We start from the raw sequence: 24,516 nt of genomic DNA, 5'->3' as shown, positions 1-24,516 counted from the left end.
TCACCAATTCATTCAGTTTTCTCCTGTGCTTAACCCAATGCATCCTTCTCCCTTCTCAAATCTTCACAATTCCCTCCAATCCAACACCAACTCACACTTGGCCATAAGGCCAAGAACCCCTTTCCTTTTCCAAATAAATTCTGCATGGCTCAGTACCCTCTCTCTCCAGATACGTCCAGGCTCAGAAAACACACACGTGCCACATACACAGGCTCCATACACATACCTCCAGGCTCAAAACTTTTTCCCTTTCTACTTTACACCCACCAACTCAACCCCTGTTCGTTGCTGGGTCTGGAAAATGAGGTGGCAGCAAGGAAGCATTTGCAGGCAGCCCTATACACTGCCTCCCTGCGACTAGTCCCACAGAAACCTGTATTCCCTGTTCTATACCTCCTCTATCTACTACATGCACTGGTACTACAGGGCCAAGATTCCTGAATGACAGCCAGGTGTATTGGTGTCCTCCAGCTCCTCCAGAGGACCCCAGTGGCATCAGGCAATATAGCTAGCACATTATTGGTGGGGCTTGGTCCCTTTGGCGTTTAATGACCAATCGCTGCTGAACTGCTTCTAATATCAATAGAATCATAGAAATGTAGGACTGGAAAGGACCTTGAGAAGTCAAGTCCAGCCCCCTGCGCTGTAGCAGGACCACGTAAACTTAGACCAGCTCTGACAGGCTATTTGTCCAACTTGTTTTTAAAAGCTTCCAATGATGGAATCTGTGTATGACTTTAGATGTTTCTTCTCCCTTCCTCTTCAGTTAGTAGTTATCATGCCCCATCATTTAGCCAAGTGATAGAACATTAGCATTTTTAATTTTTTCACATAATGTCACAAGTTTAATTTTTGTTTTTAATAACGCTCTCGCCCCTGTGAGAGGGAAAAACTTTGAAGCAATCATTAATTTCTCTTTTTTAAATTTCTCCCTCATTGAGTTGTGTATTTCTTAGATTATTTTTCACCAGATGTATGAGCCTCTTCATTGACAAAATGTATCTCACTTGGTTTTGGTTTTTTAGCCCATGTATCTAATCTCTCTACATCCATGGGTATTATTTCTCTTTCCTAGTGTGTGTTCACAGCTTCCTTCCGTCTAGTGTCATCTACATATTTCATTAATGTGCTTTTTATTCCCTTTTCCAGATAGTGAAGAGGCTAAATACTACCAGATCCTTGTAGTACAGCACTGGATTCCTATTCCCCAATTTATGTTCCCATTTGTCTGGCAAGAATTGGTCTTCATAAACACATAACGTTTTGTGCTTATGGTTCTAGAGATTTACTTTCCCTTTATTTGTTCCTTTATTTTAGTAAAGACAGAAATTGGTGGTAATTGACAGAATCACTCTTTCTTTTATACATTTTTTTAAAAAGTTGGAATCACATTTGTTTTTCGCTAATCTTTCATTATCATTTTCCTGCTTCTTATGAAAAAATTTTAATAGGATCTTCCTTGCTTACTGTTTACATTAATTTTCTATCCTTTTTGGTTTTGGAAATCTATGCAGTATCAAAGCAATAGCTCACTCTAAGAAAAATATTAGTGGGTAATATTTTTGGAAAAAAGCCTTATAGTATTTAATTATACATTCCTTAGGTTCAAAACTGCTGTTCAAAATATTAAATATTAATGTTTTCCCTTTTCATATGGTTTTAATTATTTTGACCTGGCAAACATGGGTCATGCCATCAGTCTAGACAGATTTTTAAAAAATAAAAATTGTCTTTAGACACATGTTGTTTTATGTGCCTGTCATCCTTGAGATGCAATATGAGTGAACATCTGTGTTACAGCTGGTGCTAATGGTTGCAAAGAAGGAAACCCTTCTAACTCATAGAAAATCCATCATATTAAAGATACGTTACATTTTTGGGAAGGAATGTTTAATATATGTATAAAGCTAAACTGGAATTTTATTATTATTTTTGCATTAATTAATTGTTTTACAGTCACTACAGTATCTCACCAAGGCTCATAAATGTGAAATGCAATCAAGAGATTGGGAGAAAGATATTTCTTCTTTTAAAGAGTTGGTGAAAGGAGCCATAGAGCTTGCCCATGGTATGTTCCCCCTGAAATATAACATTTTATATTATTCATAAAGAATATAGAGAGTACCTAAGAAACTCATGACCAGAACATGTTCTGACTTATCCCCAGATTTTGGGATAAAACCTTGTTATTGCATGAGAAAAGTTGAGTCTGGGTGCAGTGAGCTAGAGTTCCTGAGTATGAGATGAAGCAGCAGTTAAAAGGCCTGTGAACCAGCAAACGTGTGAGCAGTGCACAATACAGATCCCTGGAAGTTCTTGAGAAAGTGCTGTGAGAAAATGACTCCTGTCTCATTAGTGAAAAGGGAGAGCACAGTGGGAGTGAAATATTGTAATGGTACTTTTCCAAGCCTCCCACAAAATAAACTCAGCTGACTTGAGATACAAATTGAGATGCGGTTCTCGGTAGATTATGTAGCTTTGTGCTCTCTGAACTCTGCTAGACTCTTTGGTCTTGGCTCCCTCTCTTTTGGGGTTCAGATATTCCACCTATGATCTCTGTGCTCCTTGGGTTTGGCTTCCCTTCATTGGGGCTAAGTTGCTCTGCTCGAGACCTTGATCTTAAATAAGGGTAGAAGGGAGGAAATAAGTGGTAGTACTCTGCCAAGCCCACCCACATACAATGCCAAAATGAGCTGCTGCTCAGAGTAAGTAGATTGTGCAAATCTTCATAATATATTTCCTCTTCTTACTTCACGGCTGAAAGTGTGAAAGATGTTAACAATGGTGACATTTAAAAGTCCAGTCTACCTGAAGAAATTAGCACCAGTGTAATTACATTGAGGTAGTTATACTGGTGCAAACTCCTAATATAGTTTCCCTGCACTTATGTAAAGTAGGGCTTAGACAACTTCATCCAGCAACAAACAGCAGTTGAGATCACTGGGAGAAACCAAGAATGCAAAATCATACTGAGCCAACAAAGAAAGAAACCTTGTCACCAACTACATCTTGACGCAATGGATAGGCCAATTTTGGAGGAACAAGAAAGTAGATGAAAGAACTGGAGTAATAAGAACATCACAACACAAACATCTGTTAAGGAGGATAAGGACATTGTGCAGAAGCTAAATTATTTCTTCATACCAGTCTTCCCAACTTGAGGATGTTGAATAGCTACCTACACTATAGCTACTCCTTCTTCCAGTGATAGTCCCTTTTGTATTCCACTGAGGGTTATACGCATGCACTGTGAGTCTGGATCCAGAGATTTTGAAAGTAGTAGTGTCTGTTGGTCTATGCATGCGCCCGTGCTCTGCCTCATGGTTTTGTCCGAGGCGGTAAAGGGCGAGGCAGACTGACTGCACCCTCAATTCCTTCTCACTGCCGCGTGGTCTGAGTTGGAGCCCCTACTGTTCTCTCGTCTCTTCTGACACACTTTCTAGAAAGATTGTTTTTACACTTGAATATAGTTAGTATTTGTGTTGTTTTGGCAGTAGTTTTTAGGGTAGAATTATTTTTTAGGATTTAAGGATTTTGGAGGACATTTTGTCAGTTTCCTGCTTCCACCCCCCCGCCCCCCCACCCATGCCTGAGTACTGGACTATGCCAAAGATCGGCACCTCCTGCCTTTGCTCATTCTCTTGGTCAGCAATGAGCACCAACATTGCATTTACTGCATGGGGGAAGCCCTACATCTCATCCAGTTGCAGTATATGCCTCTCCTTCCCAAGTCGTACCCAGGAAGGCCAGGCTGTCCACCTCAAGAAGCACCTTATGGAGGTCGCCCTGAAACTGCAGTCAGATCCAAGCTGAGGAACTCTCTTTTACATCAGTCAGAGCATATGAGCAGTTATGTAAACAGTGGGTTAAGCCTGAGAAATTAAGTATCTTTTTGGGAGCGCCAAAGAAAAAGACTGCTTTACAAGGTTTACAAATGGTAGTGATGGTTTTAGAAACAAAAATACAGGAGTTAGTTGAGGAAAGGGAGAAGGTGACAAGGAATTGGCTAATTTAAAAGCAGAAGCTGACATTCTGAGAACAGAAGCTGGCACTTTGAGAGACACTACTTTAACACAGGAAGCTCAAGATGTAGTTACACAGAAGGGATTAGCTGATTCAAAGGTAGAGGCTGAAAATCTGAGAGCCACTGTGCTGAGTCTACTCAGATGGCTGTCTTATAGAAGGAATTGAATTAGTTTAAGAACACAGAAGTTAGAGGAATCAGAAAGGTTGGAAGATTCCCTAGATCAGAATCAGCAGCTTCAGTAGCAACTGGAGTCTTGTTTTAGGGAGAAGGCGCAGCTTGAAGCTGAGAACTCCACTCTGAGTGAATACTTTAAGGGATGTGCTGCAGATTAAAAATCTGTAGCACACTTGTGTTAAACAATGGCAGAAAATTAAGTTATTAAAGAAGCAATATTGTTGCTTAGGGGAAAAGTATACTGCCACACAGGCAGCAGTAGCTGTGGTTCTGGATTTGCAGGACCAGCAAACTGTGACTGACATGCACATTGTCAGCAGAAAACAGCTTGCTTGCAGAGGGAGCTGCAGGCGGTTAACAAGGTGGCTCAGGGAAGCAGTGCTATGATGAGCATTGGGAAAGCTGTACTCATAAGTTTGAAGGAAAGGAACAGGGATTGCCCTGGTATAAGTCCAGAGAACTTTTCTGAGGTCCCCTATGGAGGTAATGCTAATAGCCTACAAAGGGAAGTGGGAAGCTGCAGGGACATTGGTTTTGGAATTAGGCTTGGCAATGGAAACAGCAGTGGTGTCAAATAATTTAGGCACTGGGGATAAAGTAGGAAAGCTGTATGTAAAATACAAAAGGAAGGATGGCCATCCCCTGAGAAAGAAGATTGAAAAGGTATCAGACCTGTTCTAATAACAGTCCTCAGGGAAAAGGGTACCACTGAGACAGACAGAATGGAGAAAAACTAAATAAAAAGTAAATCAGGTAGAAATTTTAGTAGGGGACAGTGGAGAGCCCCTGACTCATTGAGGAGTTTAGTTTGAAAGCAGCTATTGCCATATGAGAGCAGGGACCAAACTGACAGATTGCCTACTGCAGAGCTGCTCTGAAAACTAGCAGACTATGAGCGAGCTGTAACCACAGCTTCCCGCCTTCCAATGGTTCAGTATAGGGAGGGCCAGGTGCTACCAATGTCAGTACAAGATCCTGCTGGTTTCGTGGCACATTTAGATCAGGATACCAGGGGAAGACCCACAGTGCATGTGCAATTTAATAAGGGAGCATTCAGACAAGATATGCTGGTAGACACAGGTGCCACTTATTCATTAATTAGTGCTAAGAAACAAGATTTGTTTTGACCCCTTATAACAGTAAAAAGATTACAGGGAGTCATAGTAGAACTGCAGACCACAAATAATGCAGTTATTTGGTCTGTCTTAAAAGCAGAGGGAAAAATTTAGAGGTTAACAATTGATTTTAGATCACTTAACAATATGACACCTATGACTGCCCCAGTAGTGGCAAAGTACCCAGGGGTAATAGCATTCATAACAGAAGGAGCTCAGTGGTTTACAGTCAATGTTCCTCACCGAAGTGATGGAAGGGGAATCCCAAAAAAGAATAATTAATGTGTATAGCTGTTTAGAAATAAGATAATCTAGTAACCCTAATTATATTTCTCTGAATAATATATATGATTGACCAAAAGAAAAAGTTAAGGAAATGGGCCAGGAACCTCTAGGAAGAGAAAGTTGAGGAGGTGCCAAAATATAACGTACAACCATGGACTCTTTATTTAAGAAGATCCCCTGTTCCAGCTCAGCACCCAGAATTAGTTGTACAACTAACAGTGGACCAATGGGAGAGACCTATGGTGCCTGTAGTTATTGAAAGAGGGGTATTCTGCCAGATAATGTACCTTGGGCACGGGTTACCTGCTCTTTTCTAAGCACCACTGTTAGCCAGCAAAAGATTTTTACATTTGAACTCCGGATGCAGTGCAGGGAGACATGAAAAATCAATGGGTACAAAAGTGTAGTCCCGGTAAGCTTTCTATTAAGTTTCAGGGTCGGAACAATGTGACTTACAGGACAGTTTGGGTTGATGGACAAGGGGGGTCATGAGGGATTGGCATGGATCTAATAAAAAAATTACAGGCAAAAGTTGATTTGGTAAATGGGGTATTGTGGGGAATGCCTTAATAATTAAGTATTTGTTGTTAGTTTTAAGTAATTATGTATATAGTTGCACTTTGTTTGATTGCTTAAAGAAAATAATTATGTATATTAAAGAAAAAGAAATAGATTTTGGTTGTTTTCATTGAGGCCCAAATAAAGGTTGGTTATATAATGACATTCTCACTATAAAGGGAGGAAAGGATTTTTGTTATTTCTGTTATAAGAATAAAAACATAACCCAGATAATCAGGGATGAAGTATGAAGAGCCAGGATGGATTCTTTTGGCATCAGTGCTTGTTAGATCTTGGTGTGCTGATGTGAGTTTGGAGATTGTACTATCAATAAGAAGAATCCAGGAGATCCACTCTGTAGTGTATAATGTTTCTGATAGTGTTTTGGCAAGGATAAAAACTGCATATGACCATCAAAGAGTTAAGAGATTTAAGAAAACCCTCAGCAGTATAAAATGGCCATGGGACCACCAACCCACTAGAGAATAGCATTGGGCCATTAAACAAACTAAATTCACAGTAATGTGAATTGATGGATGTAGACATATAATTGGGATGGATCTGTCAAAGTGGGGAATGGCACACCAAAAGTCCAAAGTGTAATGTTTAAGGGGAATGTAATTTACTTTTTATACCAGGAGTGGATACAAACTTTTATTATTTGGGAGAAAGGAAAGTGTGTTTTCATGTTAGGAAACCTAATGACATAAGAATTAACCCAGAGGATGTCACATTTCTGTGTACTGAATAGGCAGGTACCTGGTGCACTAACCAAAGCATTCAGGAAATAGAAATGGGACAATAAAAATACGTTGTAACCACCATTGCTTTTCAATTGTACAAATTAACAATCAATTGGAGAAACAAGTAGGAGATATTAGAGTAAAAGCGGGAATTTGTGATTAAAAAATTACAAAGAAAGCTAAAGTTATCCAAAAGGCAGGATACCATAGTTCAGTGGTTCCCAACCTGTGGCCCGCGGGGGTTTTCAAAGTGGCTTTCCACTCCCCCTCCCACTGGCTGCAGAAGGGAGCTGCTGCCTAAGGACCCAAGCGAAGCACGTTGCCACTTGACTAAAAGACCAGTGCAGGCTCCTTGTTGCAGCCAAGGGGATGGGAGATCAGTGCTCCCCTACCCCTGGCTGTAGCAGGGAGCTTGGCAAAGTGCTTCTCTTGGGTCCCTAGGTGCTAGTGTCCCTGCTGGAGCCAGAGGGAGGGGAGCACTGATCTCCTGTCCCCCTGGCTGCAGAAGAGAGCCACTGCCTAGGGACCCAGGTGAAGCACATGGGGCTACAGGGCGCATGCAGTTTCCCTGCTACAGCCAGGGGGACGGGAGATCAGTGAGGAGGGAGGCAGCCTCCTTGCTGAACTCCTGTCTAGCTGCAGTGGGGGGACAGGGAGGGCTGCTGGCAGAGACTGGTGGCCCTTCAGGGTTGTAACAATTATATCTGTGGCCCTCGAGCCAAAAAGGTTGGGAACCACTGCCACAGTTGGTGGGAACCACTGTTAGAGTGGTCTCACCTACTGCTAATGGAATTTTAAATGTAATATTACACCCCATTGTATTGTTGGTTGGAATACCAAGAAAATGTATGTTAAATTACAATCAGTCCAAAAAAGGTTGTGGGAAATTGTAATGAATTTATTAAAACAAGCTTGTAAAGTAGATTGTGAGGCAGTGGGGTATTGTGCCAACGAGAAGAAACATATGCTCAATCTCAAAAAGAGAGTCTTGAGCCAATGTTGGACAAAGCCAAACACCCACTGAACTCACTGGTGAATGATGGTTAGAGATGCATAAATATTATCAAACCATCAAAGAGGGAACTGATACCAGAGAAATTCCCCAGACTCCATTTTGTATCCCTGGCTTCCTTTTTAAATAAGCAAGGGTCACTCCACCATTAGAAGCTGCAGGTCACATAGCACTACAAACAAATTGGCGAGAAAACCAAAGTAGGGGAAAGCTCAGCAAATTGTAACTCTGAGGTAAAAAGTGATTGCAGGCTGAAAATGGAACTGACTGTGTTTGGAATTTGTCCAAGAAAGGTCTGATAGAAAGATATTAGCAGAAGTGTGCAGAAAGTTCTGACAGGACAGTATAAAAGTCAGTGTGTCAGTAGGCAGAAGCCAGAGGCTTCTGACAGTGAAGAAACAGCAGCAGCAGAAGGCTACAGAAGAGGGAGTCCTGTCACTAGAGCGAAGTTAGTAGACAGAGTAAGCTTGTCTGTTAAAGTTATAGTTATAGTCATAAAATAGGATAGCATAGTGTTAGTGTGTATGTGGGGGATGGGGGGGCGCAGTGGGATTTATAAAGATATAGGTGTGTATATATGTTGACTGTGGAGGGAGTGTTTATATGCAAGACATGAAGAACTATTATCAGTTGTTGTCAGCAGCCTCCAGCAGACTAGCCATCTGAAGCAGGACACAGCAACTTAGGATCATTTCAAACTTTAAAACAAAGTTTGGGGTGCTCTTTAACTTGTTATGAGGGATTTGTGTTTTTATAACATCAATATTGTTACTGTGTTAGAGATTATTTGCAACAATAAAAAGATGTCTTGTTTTGGAAAAGAATACTGCTTGTGTCTGTCAGTCATTTGTCGGAAGGTTATATCTGTGTCCTCCAGGTACTTCCTTAGCCACCCTGGAAACCCATACCTTTGTCGAGCATGCGTTTGGAACTGGAGTTAGAGTATGCACCACTTAGCCCAACTCTGCCATTACTGCCAGAACCAGAGCGGTTCCCTTCATCTGGAGGCAGCAGTGTCGTTGACTTCTCCCTCCCTCCCGATGACTACCATCAGTTCCTGGAACTGTTACAAAGAGTGGCTGATGCCCTCCACATTTGACTGGACGAAGTGCAGGACAGCCAACATCAGTTACTTGATATCTCGCAGGCATCGGCATAGGCCAGAGTGGCACTACCCATCAACTATGCCATTCTCCAACTGGCCTGAAATGTCTGGCATACTCTGGCCACTCGTGCATCCACCCCAAAGGGGGTGGAAAAGAGCCACTATGTATTGGCAAAGGGATCTGAGTTTCTGTTCTCTCACCACCCGCCCAATTCCCTGGTTCTCTCTTCGAGTGTTTGCTCATATGCATTCCATTATAGGTGAGTGTGCGCCCCGTGCACGAGCCTCCGGAAGCTTTTCTGCCCCTAGCAACCCCCTGCGGGTCGGCTCCTGCGCCCCCTGGAGTGCCGCGCTCATGTCGCGGTATATAGGGACCCTGTCGACCCCGTGGCCTCCAGTTCCTTCTTTCCGCCCGTGACGGTCTTTTGGAACGCTGCCCCTTGCTTTACCGCAAGTAGCAATCTCCTAAACCCTTCTAGTTTTATAGTTGTTAGTTAGTTGTTGTTAAAGTTCATAGTTTTAACCTTAATAGTTTAAAAAAAAAAAAAAAATTGTTTTAGTAGTTTAAGTAGTTAGTTAGCCCTTACGGGCTCCCGGCGCCATGCCGGGCACTTCGGGGTTCAAAGCCTGCGCGGAATGCTCTAAGGCTTTCCCGATCAGCGACCCGCACGATCGCTGTCTTCGCTGCCTGGGCGAACTTCACAGGAAGGACAAGTGCCGTATCTGCAAGTCCTTCAAGCCCAGGACGCAGAAGGAGCGAGATGCCCGCCTTCGGACGATCCTGATGGAGTCGGCGCTTCGTCCGGTCTCCGAGCCCTCGGGGTCTCCATCGGCACCGAGCATCTCATCGGCGCACAGCGCGCCCCCGGCACCAGCAGCGGCACCGGCGCACAAGGTGCCGAATAAAAAGAAGCGGCTGGAGCCTGTGTCTATGGACTCCCCCCTGCTACTGGTACAGCAGGGGGTACAACCAGAGCCGACACAGGCGTCGCCACGCAGGGAGCCTCCCCCGACCCCGGAGGCGTTTGTAGCGGCACGGGCTCTCATGGCCATGCCGACGCCTCCATCCCCCCCTCGGCCGAGGGAGTCAGGGTTGGCGTCTCGGGGTAGATCCGCGCTGGGTTACCCCGGTGGGCAGCGGAGACAGGAACCATCGTCTCCCCCCAGACGGTCGAGGACGGGGGAAGTGGAGTCTCCCCCTCCTCGCTCCGACCTTAGGTCGTTGAGCACCTCGGTACCGCAGCAACGGGAGCGGTCTAGAGGTTCCGAGAGCAGCCACTCTCCATCGGCCTCCAGATCCTCGGTGTCCCACCACCGTCGGGACAGCCAGCCGGCACCGAGAGAGACTGACCGTCCTCGCACTTCGGTGCGCACCTCTCGGCACCGGTCACCTGGCTCTCGGCACCGATCCGGCTCGCCTGCGGAGCAGAGGCGCTCGGAACATCTGCGCGGGTGCCGCTCTCGCTCCCCGGTGCGCAGCTCCCGGCACCGAACGCCCTCACCTAGAGATGACCGGCACCGACCAGCTCTCGGCACCGGTCAGGCTCTCGGCACCGAGCTATACGGCACCGCTCCGGCTCTCGGCACCGATCAAGATCTCCGGTCCGGGCCCGCGCGCGTTCCCGGGACAGCCACCGCTCCCGATCCGCTGGCAGCCGTCGGGGTCCCCCTGCTCCGGAGCCCTACCACCGCTCACCGTCGGCAAGGGCCCCCAGAATTAGCCCGAGGCGGTCCCCGGCACCGCATGCCTTGGCACTCAGGGACTCTCCGGGACACCGGAGAAGACACAGCCGAGGGGAAAGACCGCTCTAGGTCGCCAGCGCCTGACCGCCGCAGAGCCAGGAGGTCCCGGGGACACTCGTCTAGCTCCAGCCGTTCCCCTCCTCGCCGGCATCGCAGATACCGCCGCAGCCACTCCCGCTCCTCCAGGAGCAGATCACTGCCGGATCGTGGCAAGGACAAGGGGAAGCGCCCGAAATCGCGCAGCCCGGCACCTTGCGGGCCGGCAACGTCCGCGGCACCGGGACCGGTGCCGGCGTGGATGCAGGGGCCCTGGCAATGGCCCTATTGGGGGCCATGGCCTCAACAACCGACCCAGGGCACGGCGTCGGTTCCCTCAGTGGCCGTCCAGCCCCCGCCCCCACCTCCTAGTCAGGACAGACCGGACTCCTCGGACGAGGGGTCCGGACCCTATGGAGGGTCCTTCTACGGGTCCCCTTCACCAGTCCTCCTCCTCCTCTCCTCCGGACACCACCTCTAGGGACCAGAGAACACCCCTTCCTGATTACAAGACCCATCAGGAACTGCTTAGAAGGTTAGCTGACAACCTGCAGCTAGACCTCAAAGAACTTTCGGAGGAGGAGGATCCTCTTTTCGGGACCTCCAGCTCAGCAGGCCCCTCCCGCGTCGCGCTCCCTGTCCATGACAGGGTGTTGAAGGTGGTCAAGCCCCTGTGGGAGACTCCAGCTTCAGTGTCTGCCACCTCTAAGACTGCGGAGCGCAAGTACTACGTTCCCTCCCAGGGGTTCGAATACCTCTACAACCACCCCCCCCCCGGGTCGTTGGTTGTAGATGCGGTCAATCAGCGGGACAGACAGGGGGCCCAGTCCAGTACGCCAAAGAATAAAGAGAACAAGAAACTGGACTTATTCGGGAGGAAAATTTATTCGACTGCGGCATTACAACTACGCATTGCGAACCACCAAGCGCTCCTGGGCAGGTATAATCTAAACCTGTGGGCTTCCCTCCAACGGTTCCTCCGCGCTTTACCATCTGACATGGCGGAGGACTTTAACACCATCCTGCAGGAGGGAGCGACAGTCGCGGGAGCGGCCCTTCAGTCCTCGAGCGATGCCACCGACGCGGCGGGAAGGGCCATGGCATCAGGCATCGTGATGCGCCGGTCGGCGTGGCTGCAGTCTTCTGGCCTGTCGTTGGAGGTGCAACAGGCCATCCAGGATCTGCCTTTTGAGGGCGTGGGCCTGTTCTCGGACAGAACAGACAGTAAATTACACGCCCTCAAGGATTCTCGAGCCACCCTTAAGTCCTTAGGCCTCTATGTGCCACAGGCCACAAGGCGCCAGGGCAGACAGCGACCCCAACGGCAGCAGCAACAGCAACCTGCCTCTCGACTGCCTCCTCGACCCACTCCATCTAGGCGAGGCCGAGACCGTTTTAGGCAGTCAAACCGCCGAGACCGCCAAGGCCCTGCAGGGGGCTCCCAGCAGGGCCAGCAAAAGAACAACAAGCGGTCCTTTTGACGGGACGCTCGAGGGCAGCTCCTTAACATTCGCCATCCCACCGGTTTCCACCCTCCCCTTTATGAACAGACTGCATCCCTTCCTCCGAGAGTGGCAGGGAATAACCTCAGACCGCTGGGTGCTCAGCGTAGTGAGACGAGGCTATGCTCTCCAACTCAGCATTCCCACCGGACTCTCCCCCTACCCCGTCCCTCTTCAGGGACCCATCTCACGAGCTACTGCTTGTCCAAGAGGTTCACTCTCTTCTCCGCCTCAGGGCGGTAGAGGAAGTGCCTCCTTCGGAGGGGCAGGGGGTTCTATTCCCGTTATTTCCTTATCCCCAAGGCAAAGGGAGGCCTCAGGCCTATTCTAGACCTGCGTCATCTGAACAGATTTATCAGACGCCTCAAGTTCCGTATGCTCTCCCTAGCCTCCATCATTCCCGCTCTGGATCCAGGGGATTGGTATGCTGCCCTCGATTTACAAGACGCCTACTTCCACATTTCCATCCTCCCTGGGCACCGACGTTTTCTTCGTTTTATGGTAGCGGGTGTCCACTACCAATTTTCGGCCCTACCGTTTGGCCTCTCCTCAGCACCCAGGGTTTTCACAAAGTGTATGGCGGTGGTAGCCGCCCACCTCCGCCGCAGAGGCGTCCAGATCTTCCCCTATCTCGACGATTGGTTAATACGGGGAAGATCCAGGCTTCACGTACAGAACAGTCTAGCCCTGACCTGCACCTGCACCAGGCTGGGCCTGCTCATCAACGAGCAGAAGTCCACACTTACCCCAGTACAGCGGATAGACTTCATTGGAGCCACCCTAGATGCAGTCCAAGCCAGGGCTTTCCTCCCCCTGGCCAGATTCCAGACCATGACCGCCATCATTCAGGAGTTATTCAGATTTCCCACGACGACAGCCAGGCGCTGCCTTCAGCTGTTGGGTCACATGGCGGCATGCACATATGTGGTGAGACTAGCTCGCCTCAAACTCAGGCCCCTTCAAGGTTGGCTAACCTCGGTGTACACCCCATCCAGACATTCGCTTTCCAGGGTGGTCACCATCCCAGCCCAAGTCCTAACATCCCTCAACTGGTGGACAGACCCGAGCGAGGTTCTTCGGGGGTTCCCTTTGCAGACTTAACCCCATCGGTGACGCTGATAACGGACGCTTCCGATGTGGGCTGGGGAGCCCACATGAGCCGCGACCTCAGCACACAAGGTCTATGGTCGCCACACGAGCTGCACCTTCACATCAATGTCAGGGAGCTACGTGCAGTTCGTCTCGCCTGCAGGGTCTTCCTCAGGTTCCTAACGGGCAGAGTAGTGCATGTCCTCACGGACAATACAGCAGCCATGTTTTATATAAACAGGCAAGGGGGGCACGCTCCTCCACTCTGTGCCAGGAAGCCATACAGCTATGGGACCTTGCGGTGAGGCACGATTTTCACCTCTCTGCCTCTCACCTCCCCGGGGTCAGGAACGACGAGGCGGACCGCCTCAGCAGGTCGTTCTTACCCCGCCACGACTGGTCACTCCACAAGGAGGTGGTGTCTTTTCTCTTCCACAAGTGGGGCACTCCCCAACTGGACCTGTTCGCCTCTGCGTGGAACAAGAAGTGCCAGAGGTTCTGCTCACTCCGGGGTCGAGAGCAGGGCTCCCTCTCGGACGCCTTTCTAATAGACTGGACGGGGCCCCTGATGTATGCGTTTCCCCCCGTCCCATTACTCCCCAGAGTGCTCCTGAAAATCAAGAGGGACAAGGCGAATGTTATTCTCATTGCACCAGCCTGGCCCAGGCAACACTGGTTCACTATGCTACTGGACATGTCCATTGCCAAGCCGATACCGCTCCCGATGCGATACGACCTCCTCTCCCAGGACCGGGGCCGTCTTCTACACCCGGACCTGGACTCCCTCCACTTGACGGCATGGAGGCTCTGTGGTTAACTGAGGGGGAGAGAGCCTGCTCAGCACAAGTACAGCAGGTTCTCCTAGGGAGCAGGAAACCTTCCACTCAGGTGCTGTATAAGGCTAAGTGGAAGCGCTTTACCTTTTGGGCTGAGTCCCGGGGGATCTTACCTAGCTCATCGCCCATACAGGCAATCCTAGAGTACCTCCTACACTTAAAGATGCAGGGCCTCGCTCTGGCCTCCCTGAGGGTACACCTGGCGGCCATCTCGGCCTTCCACCGGCCGATGGAAGGGAGGTCTATCTTCTCTCATCCTATGTCCTGTAGGTTCCTGAAAGGGATAGAGAGATTATACCCGCAGGTTCGTGACCCGGTACCTCTCTGGGACCTGAACTTGGTTCTCTCCATGTTAACAGGACACCCATTTGAACCCATGGCTACATGCCCTTTGCTGGTCCTGTCCTGGAAGGTGGCCTTCCTAGTAGCCATTACTTCGGCCAGACGGGTCTCCGAGTTAAAAGCCTTGACCTCGGAGCCCCCTTACACTGTCTTCTATAAGGACAAAGTGCGGCTGAGACCCCACCCAGCCTTTTTACCCAAGGTGGTGTCTCAGTTTCACTGTAACCAAGACATCTTCCTCCCCGTGTTCTTTCCCAAACCGCACGGATCGGAGGCGGAGCAGAGATGGCACTCCCTGGATGTCAGGAGGGCTCTGGCCTTTTACATCGACCGTACAAGGCCATTCAGGAAGACAACCCAACTGTTCGTCGCGGTTGCTGAAAGAATGAGGGGCTTACCTGTCTCTTCTCAACGCATCTCTGCATGGATTACCGCCTGTATCCGCACCTGTTACGATCAGGCAAAGGTGCCGCTTCCCAGTACAGTGACGGCACACTCGACCAGAGCCCAGGCCTCGTCAGCGGCCTTCCTGGAGCGGGTGCCCCTGACGGATATTTGCAGGGCAGCAACCTGGTCATCTGTCCATACCTTCTCTTCCCATTACGCCATCGTCCAACAGGCAAGAGACGACGCGGCTGTAGGCAGAGCCGTCCTAAGAAGGGCTACTCGACAGTGACTCCTACCCGCCTCCATGGTATGGCTACATAATCACCTATAATGGAATGCATATGAGCAAACACTCGAAGAGAGAAAACAAGGTTACTTACCAGTAACTGTTGTTCTTCGAGATGTGTTGCTCATATCCATTCCAAACCCGCCCTCCGTCCCCGCTGTCGGAGTCGGCAGAAAGAAGGGACTGGAGGCCACGGGGTCGGCAGGGTCCCTATATACCGCGACATGAGCGCGGCACTCCAGGGGGCGCAGGAGCCGACCCGCAGGGGGATGCTAGGGGCAGAAAAGCTTCCGGAGGCTCGTGCACGGGGCGCGCACTCACCTATAATGGAATGGATATGAGCAACACATCTCGAAGAACAACAGTTACTGGTAAGTAACCTTGTTTTATACAAGCAGCAACGGAATGGGCCCAGCCCCAACATCCACATTCTACTCCAGTTGGCAAGGAGAGTAAGAGACTGGACCTCGTAGGTGACAAGGTCTTTTCTTTGGCCAGCCTTCTGTTTCAGATCTCCAACTTCCTGGCATTATTAGCTAAATATGACTCTCTAAATTATGGTCAGTTAACGGACAAGCTTCCCCAGAAGGATTGTGCCCGCTTCCACACTATCTTAAAAGGAGGCAGACTAGTTGCCAGGACGACACTCCAGGCTGTGATGGATTCGGCGGACACATCTTCGCACATTGTGGCCACAAGGATAGTCATGAGGAGGAAATCCTGGTTGCATTTATCTGGTTTCCCCAGAGAGGTGCAGAATACCATTGAGAAACCTCCCTATCAATGAATCTCACCTCTTCAACCAAAAGTCCAATGACTCCCTGCACTCCCTCAAGGACTCCAGAGCCTCCCTGTGATTGCCGGGTATTTATACACCAGCACCCAAGTGCAACTTTTACCACCTGCCTCCCACACAGTGGTTCAGAACTTTTCAATTCTTTCATCAGTGACCCTATGAGCCTCTTCCTAAGCATCAGAAGACCCAGTGGTTCAGTCCCCCTGGTCTGCCCATGTAATCTTCAACACTACACACTCATCTTCACATAAGCAGTATTTTTTAGTGCATTTAGAGAACCGTCATCCATCTTGCATCCTACCATACATATGACCCACCCTGTTTGGGAACACCCTTTTTACCAGTTTGGAGTGCAATAACAGACAAGTGGGTCCTGGATGTCATTCGACATAGTTATACGATAGAGTTCACAATGCTACTTCATCCACATCCCCCGTCCCGATCCCTCTTCCAGGACCACTCTCACGACAGTATACTTGCCCTAGAGGTAGATTCCCTACTGCGAAGGGGAACAATCAAGCCTGTTCCTATGGCCTTTCAAGGTGCAGGGTTCTATTCCACCTATTTCCTGGTACCTAAGAAGAAGGGAAGATAAAGAGACCAATCTTAGATCTCCATCTCTCAACCCCTTCATACTAAAACCAAAATTTCATATGGTCATCCTTACAACCATTATACCCTCATTAGAATGAGGCATGTGGTTTACAGATCTCGATATGCAAGACACTTACTACCACATAGATACCCATCCTACCCACAAATGGGTCTTGAGATTTACGGTACGCCCAACACACTTCCAGTACAGGGTTATACTATTTGGACTCACCATGCTCCATGGGTCTTCACCAAAGTTTTCTCTGTAGTGGCGACCCACCTCCAGCATCAAGAAATCCTTATATTCCCTTAACAACTCACTGGAAGCAGTGTGATCCAGATGAGACTCAAGCCTTGAACTCACTGCTGCTCCTATTCCTTTACCTGGGGGTAAGCATAAACTTTGAAAAATAAACATTGGACCCCATTTAGTCCCTAGAGTTCACTGAGGTGCACATCGATGCAATCTCTGTGCATGCCTACTTACCAGAGGACAGATTCCAGGCCCTGCAAGAACTGTTACAATGGTGGCCTCCAGTCCTACTGTTGCAGCCAGAACTTGCCTTTTCCTTCTTGGCCACATGGTGGCATGCACATACATATCCGCCTTTGCTCATCTCTGCTTCCACTACCTACAGCTGTTGCTCCAGAGAGCCTTTTCTCCCACACACCATGCCATGAACCTCCTACTCAGTTTCCCCCAAAGTTCTCTCTCCTCCCTTCGATTGTGGACGGACCCAGTTAAAGTTTGCACTGAGATACCCTTCTTTCTGTCTTCTCCAAGCACGACGATCATCACAGATGCATAACTTGATGGATAGGGTGCCTACATGGGTGAGCACATGATACACAGAACTTAAACTGCTCGGGAATCCAGGATGCACATCAACATCCTAGAACTTCAGGTGGTAAGGAAAGCATGTTGTGCATTTCTCCCATCCATTCGCTCTCATCATGTCAGACAATACCACTACCATCTACTACATAAACAAACAAGGGGGCACGAGGTCACCAGAGCTTTGTGAGGAAGTAGTTCACCTCTGGGACTGGTGCATAGCATACAAGATCCTGTTGTCAGCAACCTATATTCCGGGGACTTAGAACGTGATTGTGGATTCCCTCAGCAGGAAATTCGTGGCTCACCAGGAGTGGGAGCTACACAACTCTAATTGCTGCCATTTTTAACCACTGGTTGACTCCCAACTAGGGACCTCTTCGCCTGCCGCACCAACAGCAAATGCATCCAGCACTACCCCAGGAGAGGGCTCGGCACTCTTTCCCAAAGCGATGCCCTCATCATCCACTGGTCAGACCAGATCAATTGTGCTTTTCCTCCATTACTATTCCTGTTGCATATTCTACACAAGATCAGAAGGGAGAGAGCTACAGTCATCCTGATCATCTTGTTCTGGCCTTCCCTATTCTTGTTTCCCCTTCTTCTCCTCACGTCTGAATGTCCCCTGCTTCCACCACTGGCTTTTCTAGAAATGCTCATGCAACATGTCAGCATCCCAATCCAGACACTTGACCTGAGCGCTTGGTTTTTGAATGGGCATCACTAGAATGGGAATGTTTGTTGGCAGTACAGGACAACCTATTGAGTAGCAGGAAAGAGTCCACAAGGCTGTCCTATCGAGCCAAGTGGAAATGTTTCATCTCCTGGGCCCAGCAGAGGGATCTTGCTCCTGAAGCCATTGGCATTCCTCTTCTTTTGGACTTTCTCCTGTCCCTGAAGAAGTGAGGGACTTGCTCTCAACTCCAGAAGGTGCACATAGCAAATATTAGTGTTTTCCAGTCCCCTGTGGAAGGGCACTTTGTCTTTATGTATCCCTTGACTACAAGGTTTTAGAAGGGCCTCCTATGAATATATCCTCCCATTCAACCCATCGCTTCCCAATGGGACCTCAGCCTTGTCCTCACTGCATTGATGAAATTGCCCTTTGAATCTCTGGCCTCCCGCTCCCTGTCTCTCTTCTCCATGAATGTCACCTTCCTGGTAGGTATTGCTTCTCTGAGAAGGGTAGACGAACTGGGGGCAGTGATGGCGGACCCCCTGCCCCTTATCACATTCCATAAGGACAAAGTTTCCCTGCACTTGCATCCCAAGTTTCTGCCGAAGTTTATATCCTGTTTTTATCTCAACCAACCCATACACTTACCTGTTTTCTTTCCGAAGCCACACACCGCAGCAGAGGAATGGTGCCTTCACTCCTTTCACATCTACAGGGCCCTTGCTTTCTACCTGCAGAGGATGAGATCGTTCAGGAAGTCCCCTAGACTGTTTATCGCTATAGCAGAAAGGATTAAGGGGCAAGCGATCTCTACTCAAAGGATTTCTAAGTGGGTTTCGGGATGCATTATGCTCTGCTATCTGTTATCGGAACTGACATGCCCACTCCAAAAGAGACCAAGCATCGACTACAGCTGCGCATAAAAGCGTACTGCTTACAGACATATGTAGGGCAACCACATGGAGTTCAGAGCATACCTATTCTTCCCATTACGTGTTGGTGCAAGACTCTGCGACGGATGCTTTGTTCAGTGCAGCTGTCTGTTCCACAGTTCCATCATGTTCCTCGCACCCTCCTCTTAACTAGGTACTGCTTGTTAATCGTCATCATTGGAATACAATAGGGATCATCACTTGAAGAAGAAGGAGGAGGAGGAGGAGGAGGTTACTTACCTATAACTGGAGATTCTTCAAGATGTGTGATCCCTATCTGTATTCCAACCCCATCCTCCTTCCCTTCTGCTGTGGATTTCTTGGTTTGCAGTGCAGAAGGAACTGAAGGTGTGTCAGTTCACCGTATAGTTTATAGTATACCTTGAAAGAAACCATGAGGTGGAACAAAGGTGCATGCACCAACCAACGCATGCTACTACTTTCAAAATCTCCAGCTTCTGATGCATGGCGCATCAGTGAAATACTGATAGGGACCACATATCTCGAAGAACTTCCAGTTACAGGTCAGTAACCTCCTCTTCTAGGTAACAAAGATTAGGTAGTGTCCGAGACTGAAGTTTCAAAAGAAGAAATGATGGAATATATTGATAAATTAAGGAGCATCGGTTAACAAATTAAGGATCAAATGGTACATCCAAGTATTCTGAAGGAACTTAAGAATGGGGTAGTTGAGATGTTAATGAAAATGTGTAATCTTATTAAAATCAGCTACTATCCTGGAAGATAGTAAATGCATTTATTTTTAAAAGAGTGCATGGGTTAAAAGTGAGAATCACAGACCAATAAGCCTTACATAAGTGCCAGGTAAATTGGCTTAACTGGTAATTACAAATTAAAAATAGAAATAGAATTATATATAGCACTTGGATGATCTTGGTATGAGAGGAACTGACCAACACAGTTTCTGCAAAGTAAACCATGCCTCACTAATTCCTTCGAATTCTTTCAACGTGCTAATAATTAGCACACACATCTGGACATCTCCGCACCAGTGAAGTGTGTTGTGTGTTTTCTCATAGAGAAATATGAATTGTAGTTAAGGTTTTGTTTTACAGTGCAATCTTAAGGAATGTGGTGTACACATAGTGTATGTGTTGGAGGCATATGGGACTTTTTTATAGAGAGGTAGGGTCTGTCAATACAAGTGGTGAATGTATTTTGTGAAAATGAAAGCATCCTAAAGGATACTTTAACTGGACATATCCTTGTTTAAGGTTTTATGTTCTCCTTAAGCAAACTTATCATTTTTAATCAAGTTTTCTCTCTGTGGGGTATTATGTTCAAAATGTTTTATGACAGTTATTCAGTGTTCTAATTAACTGTTGGATTTATGCCTACAGGCTATCATCAAGATGTTAACTGTTTTTCCCCCTCTCTGCTTTGCTTTTTAGTGGCAATAAAGTGCAGTAAAAACAAATCTAATCACCTGGAAACTTTGCAGATACTTTCTTCAGCACGACTCAACCTGCATGGCTTGTCATCCAAAGCAAAGGTGAGACAGGTTTAGGAATATTTCGAAAGAAGTTATGACTTTATCTCTAGTTCTGATTGCTCAGCCCACCTCCTAAATAGAAGCAATTTATAGATCAGATAATGCCCATCCATCACATTACATTATAGAGAGATGCTCATCTCTGCTTAGCTGAGGGTCACTATTATAAGCCAAATTTTTTTCTCTCTCCATCTTTTCCTAAACCAAACAAATAATCCTGAAATTTCACAGGCCAATTCTTAGCCCAGGTTAGAATTTTAATGGATCAGGTCACAAAACTGGCACAGGTGGATTGGAAGGCTTTAGAAATTGAGCTATATTTCACTTCTGGGATATTTTCCTTATGTGGATAGCCATGAGGGGAATGGCAGGCAGCAAACCATTCTGGGACAGGAGGAGTGGGGTAGAGTCTGAGAAGCAATGGGCTTCAGCCCTGCACAGATTGCAAAGTCTACCAGAATTATTGGCCATTATTAAACTTTTTTTTAAAGTTCCTAGGCAAAATGTTTCAAGCATAACACCAAGCTTTTTTGAAAATGCCATAAGAATGTGACAGTTCAAAAACAAAATTGAAAATTTGTAGCTACAGTCATCCTTAATTCTGTCCCTGTAAAACCTTCAGCATCTTATTTTTCACTCTTCCTTCCCTTCACTCTAGTGTGTAAGGTGTACTCATTTTTAAATTAAGGCCTGCTCCTGAATATATTTTTGTTCAGTAAAAATTAATGTTCCAAACTGATTTAAGACATCATCATCTTGTGTCTGTATTTAGGCACTGTGTGTGGATTACAGATCATAGATTTTATACATGTGTATTTACATTATGATGAGCCTTCATCATTGTGATAAGCTTGGTTCCTCACCCTTTAAGTCCTGTAATTTAAGGATCTGGGCCTAGGAAGTTTGTATCTCTAGATATGCTGTCTCTATGACTAATGACACTTGTTTAAATGCTGACTTATATACCTCTTGGGAATCCTGGGAAATAATTGCCATTTGTGTGATCGGTTTTGATTCAGGAAGTAGTAAAGGACAGTGTGTCTTTTTCTTTAGACTGAGTATGACTCTTAAAAGGAGGCAGGAGTCCCTGGCATGAGCAATGTAAACACAAGTCCAGGCGGTTTAAATCATACTCTATGGTGCAATCTTTGGAAGATTAAGAATAAGAGAGTCTAGTAAAATGTGTTCTTAATTCCAAAAGCTGCTGATAAAATTAACTTGTAAATTTGTGGTAGATAAGGGTTTCTAAGTTTCTGGCAGTTCTGAGAGAAGTGACATGGGCAGAGATAAAGTTGCTTGGGTGATCTGAATTGATTTTTCTGTACGTTCCAATTTTTTATCTTAAATTTTAAACTTCACTTCCAAAGTTTGTTTTGTTTTTTGTTTAACTGCCCCTTCAAGATATTTTCAAAAAAAAAAGTTTAGTGTTATATATGTCTGCTCAGTCATAACTCCAGCAGAGCCATTTTTTCACTTGGTTCTTGTCTTTAGTTTGAGGACTCAGTATCAGTGTATGGGGTTTTTTTTAAACAAAGGAACAAAGTACTTTCCTTTCAAGGCACCAAACATGGTCCTAAGTCTTAGACTAGTGACTTGTTCTTCAGAAGAAAAGAAAGCAGAGAAAATCATTGAAGATCAAATTCTAAAGCTTTCTGATCAGTACAGGTGATCTGAACAAATCAGTACAAAGTCTGTTTAAGTAAATCACGCATATCTATTTGGATAGAATTCTTTAACAAGATTAAGAAAGTAGCAGATTTTTTTTTAAAAAGTCAGTATAATGTAAGTAATGCTGAGCAAGTATAAATTAACTAGCTGCATTACCAGAAAGGATCTAACTTGCCTGTTAAATTCCTAGGTTGAGTTTGCTGGGCTGAGAGTCTAAAAAATCATATTTGTAGTTGTTAAATGAGCAAATCTATATTTCTGTATGAAGGAGCTCTTTGTTCAATGGCAAAGCGCTTGTGAAGCAAGTTGGTGATCCTGGTTCAGCTCTCCATAGCATACTTCTGTGTCCACCTTATTTTCTCAAATTTTGATGGTGATGATTATGCATATATCCCAGAGCAACCCTTATAGCCTTGGTTAGTTTTTATCCTCTCTAAATTTAGGCTTCATTCTGTCTTCTAGTCATTGAGTTTGACAAAGTGAATCACTCTACACACTTACTTTGGATCAAAAATATGAAATTAATGTCCAGATTTCCCTTTGATCACAAACAGGACATTTATTCAGGACCCATATTCATACTAAGAGGTACCTTACTCCTCAAATAGTCCCATATATTTCAATGAGAGTAATTTGAGGGAGCAACATAACTAAGGATAGCAGAATCTGGCTGTCAGGTAGCAGTGTCTTTTAGTAGATTGTACAAAGGAGTGACAGGAAATCTTGAGACCTAATCCCAGTTTTACTACTAACATGTTGTATTGCTTTAGGCAGATCATTTAATCTCTCTGCCTCAGTTTTCCTGTATGTAAACAAGGGATTACAGTATTTTACAGGATTTGTTGACAGTGAAATTTTAAAAATATAAACCACTGTATAAGTGGTAAGCATTATTATTATTACACTTCAGATTTTTGTTTTCTGTTGCATGAGTTAATTATTGACAGATGTGTGCAGCCTCCCACTCATATTCTGACATCAAATATTACAACATGTTTATTTTGGCTCTCTGGAACAAATGATATACAGTCCGTTAAAATACAGAAGAACTACTTTACCAAACAGATTAGTCCGCACAACAGTGTTGTGTGAACTGCTGTGTGAAGGGAACGTCTGATCCTGCTCACTGAGCTTAGTGGCAAAACTTCTTTTTTGTAGTCTACACTACAGCCCGTGTCAGTAAAACTTACGTCCCTACGCGGTGTGAATATTCCACCCTCTGAGCAACATAAGTTACACTGATGTAAGCACCAGTGTGCACAGTGCTGTCAGCAGGAGAGCTTCTCCCACAACATAGCTTCTGCCACTCACGAAAGTGGGTTTTTTAATGCTGACAGGAGAGCACTTTCATGTCAGCCATGAGTGTCTTCACAGACACAGTGCAGCAACGTAGCTGCATTAGTACAGCTGCTCCACTGCAGCGCTGTACATATAGACATACCCTTAGATTTCATTAGGTGCAGGAGCAGACCTTAACAGAAGCCCGGCTTTCCTGGGCAGACTGGAGAACATCAGGCATATGAAAAGGAAACATACTTCTAACTCTGAGAAGAGAATGATAGTCATTCACTTCTATGTGTGCCTTCTGTTTGCTCACCACAAAGTGGCATTGGTGGATCAAATTATAACTATGGATGCAAAAACAAAAAAAGAGAGAGATCAGAGGTCATGATATACAAATTGTGATAATGAGGGTACTTTAATTCTGTTTGTAGGATGATCTCACTGCATCTAGTTAAGATGATAGTGACTAAATATAGTTAAATATTGTTTTTGTTTTTATTACACAGCAACTTTTTGCAGATGTAGCAAGCAATGAAGTTTCCAGTGAATTAGTTGAAGAAGTAACAGCAATGGACAGCATGATTGCTGAACTGCAAGAACTGAGCAACCAGTTGAGGAATCAGTGCTGAGATAAAGAAGATAAGATTTCCTGGAAGGAAGACAATGATGACATACTAAATTTGCTCCAGTTTCTGCTTATGAAATTTTTAATAAATGTTTACCTATACAACATTGATGTTCTTACAGTCAGATTTCCTAAGCTTCTAAACTGTTTCTAAAGTCATGTCTACTAAGTCTCTTAAAATTGTGTTGGCTTTTGTAGGCCTGGGTTTTCTGGAATAAAATCAATTGTACTTATAAGGCATTTATTTAGGATTAGTTCTACCAGAGTGCATTATATAATTGGCTCCAGGCCATAGCTGTACATTGCTGCAGATAGGAGAGAGTGAGAAATCACAGTGAAGTTACAGCATCGGA

At 46.2% G+C, this 24,516-nt stretch overlaps 1 protein-coding gene across 2 annotated transcripts in view; it reads left to right on the top strand.

Annotated features, from left to right (window-relative positions):
* TTC27 (tetratricopeptide repeat domain 27) overlaps window positions 1-24,270 on the top strand; it is a 185,044-nt gene extending 160,774 nt beyond the window's left edge. The window contains exons 18-20 of one of the 2 annotated variants that reach the window (XM_067562651.1): window positions 1,957-2,068; window positions 20,486-20,586; window positions 24,045-24,270. In XM_067562651.1, coding sequence (XP_067418752.1) covers window positions 1,957-2,068; window positions 20,486-20,586; window positions 24,045-24,167 — 336 coding nt within the window. In that variant the 3' untranslated portion in view covers window positions 24,168-24,270. Of the gene's footprint in view, window positions 1-1,149; window positions 1,612-1,956; window positions 2,069-20,485; window positions 20,587-24,044 lie in introns of those variants that run through there. The other variant, XM_067562652.1, reaches the window with a different exon arrangement.
* Window positions 24,271-24,516: the final 246 nt, after the last annotated feature.

The sequence above is a fragment of the Emydura macquarii genome, unplaced genomic scaffold (genome assembly GCF_026122565.2).
Source record: "Emydura macquarii macquarii isolate MOO-44397 ecotype Brisbane River unplaced genomic scaffold, CSIRO-AGI_Emac_v2 contig_2457, whole genome shotgun sequence".
In the NCBI taxonomy this organism is placed as follows: Eukaryota; Metazoa; Chordata; order Testudines; family Chelidae; genus Emydura; species Emydura macquarii.
This window is presented reverse-complemented; position numbering and strand designations above follow the sequence as displayed.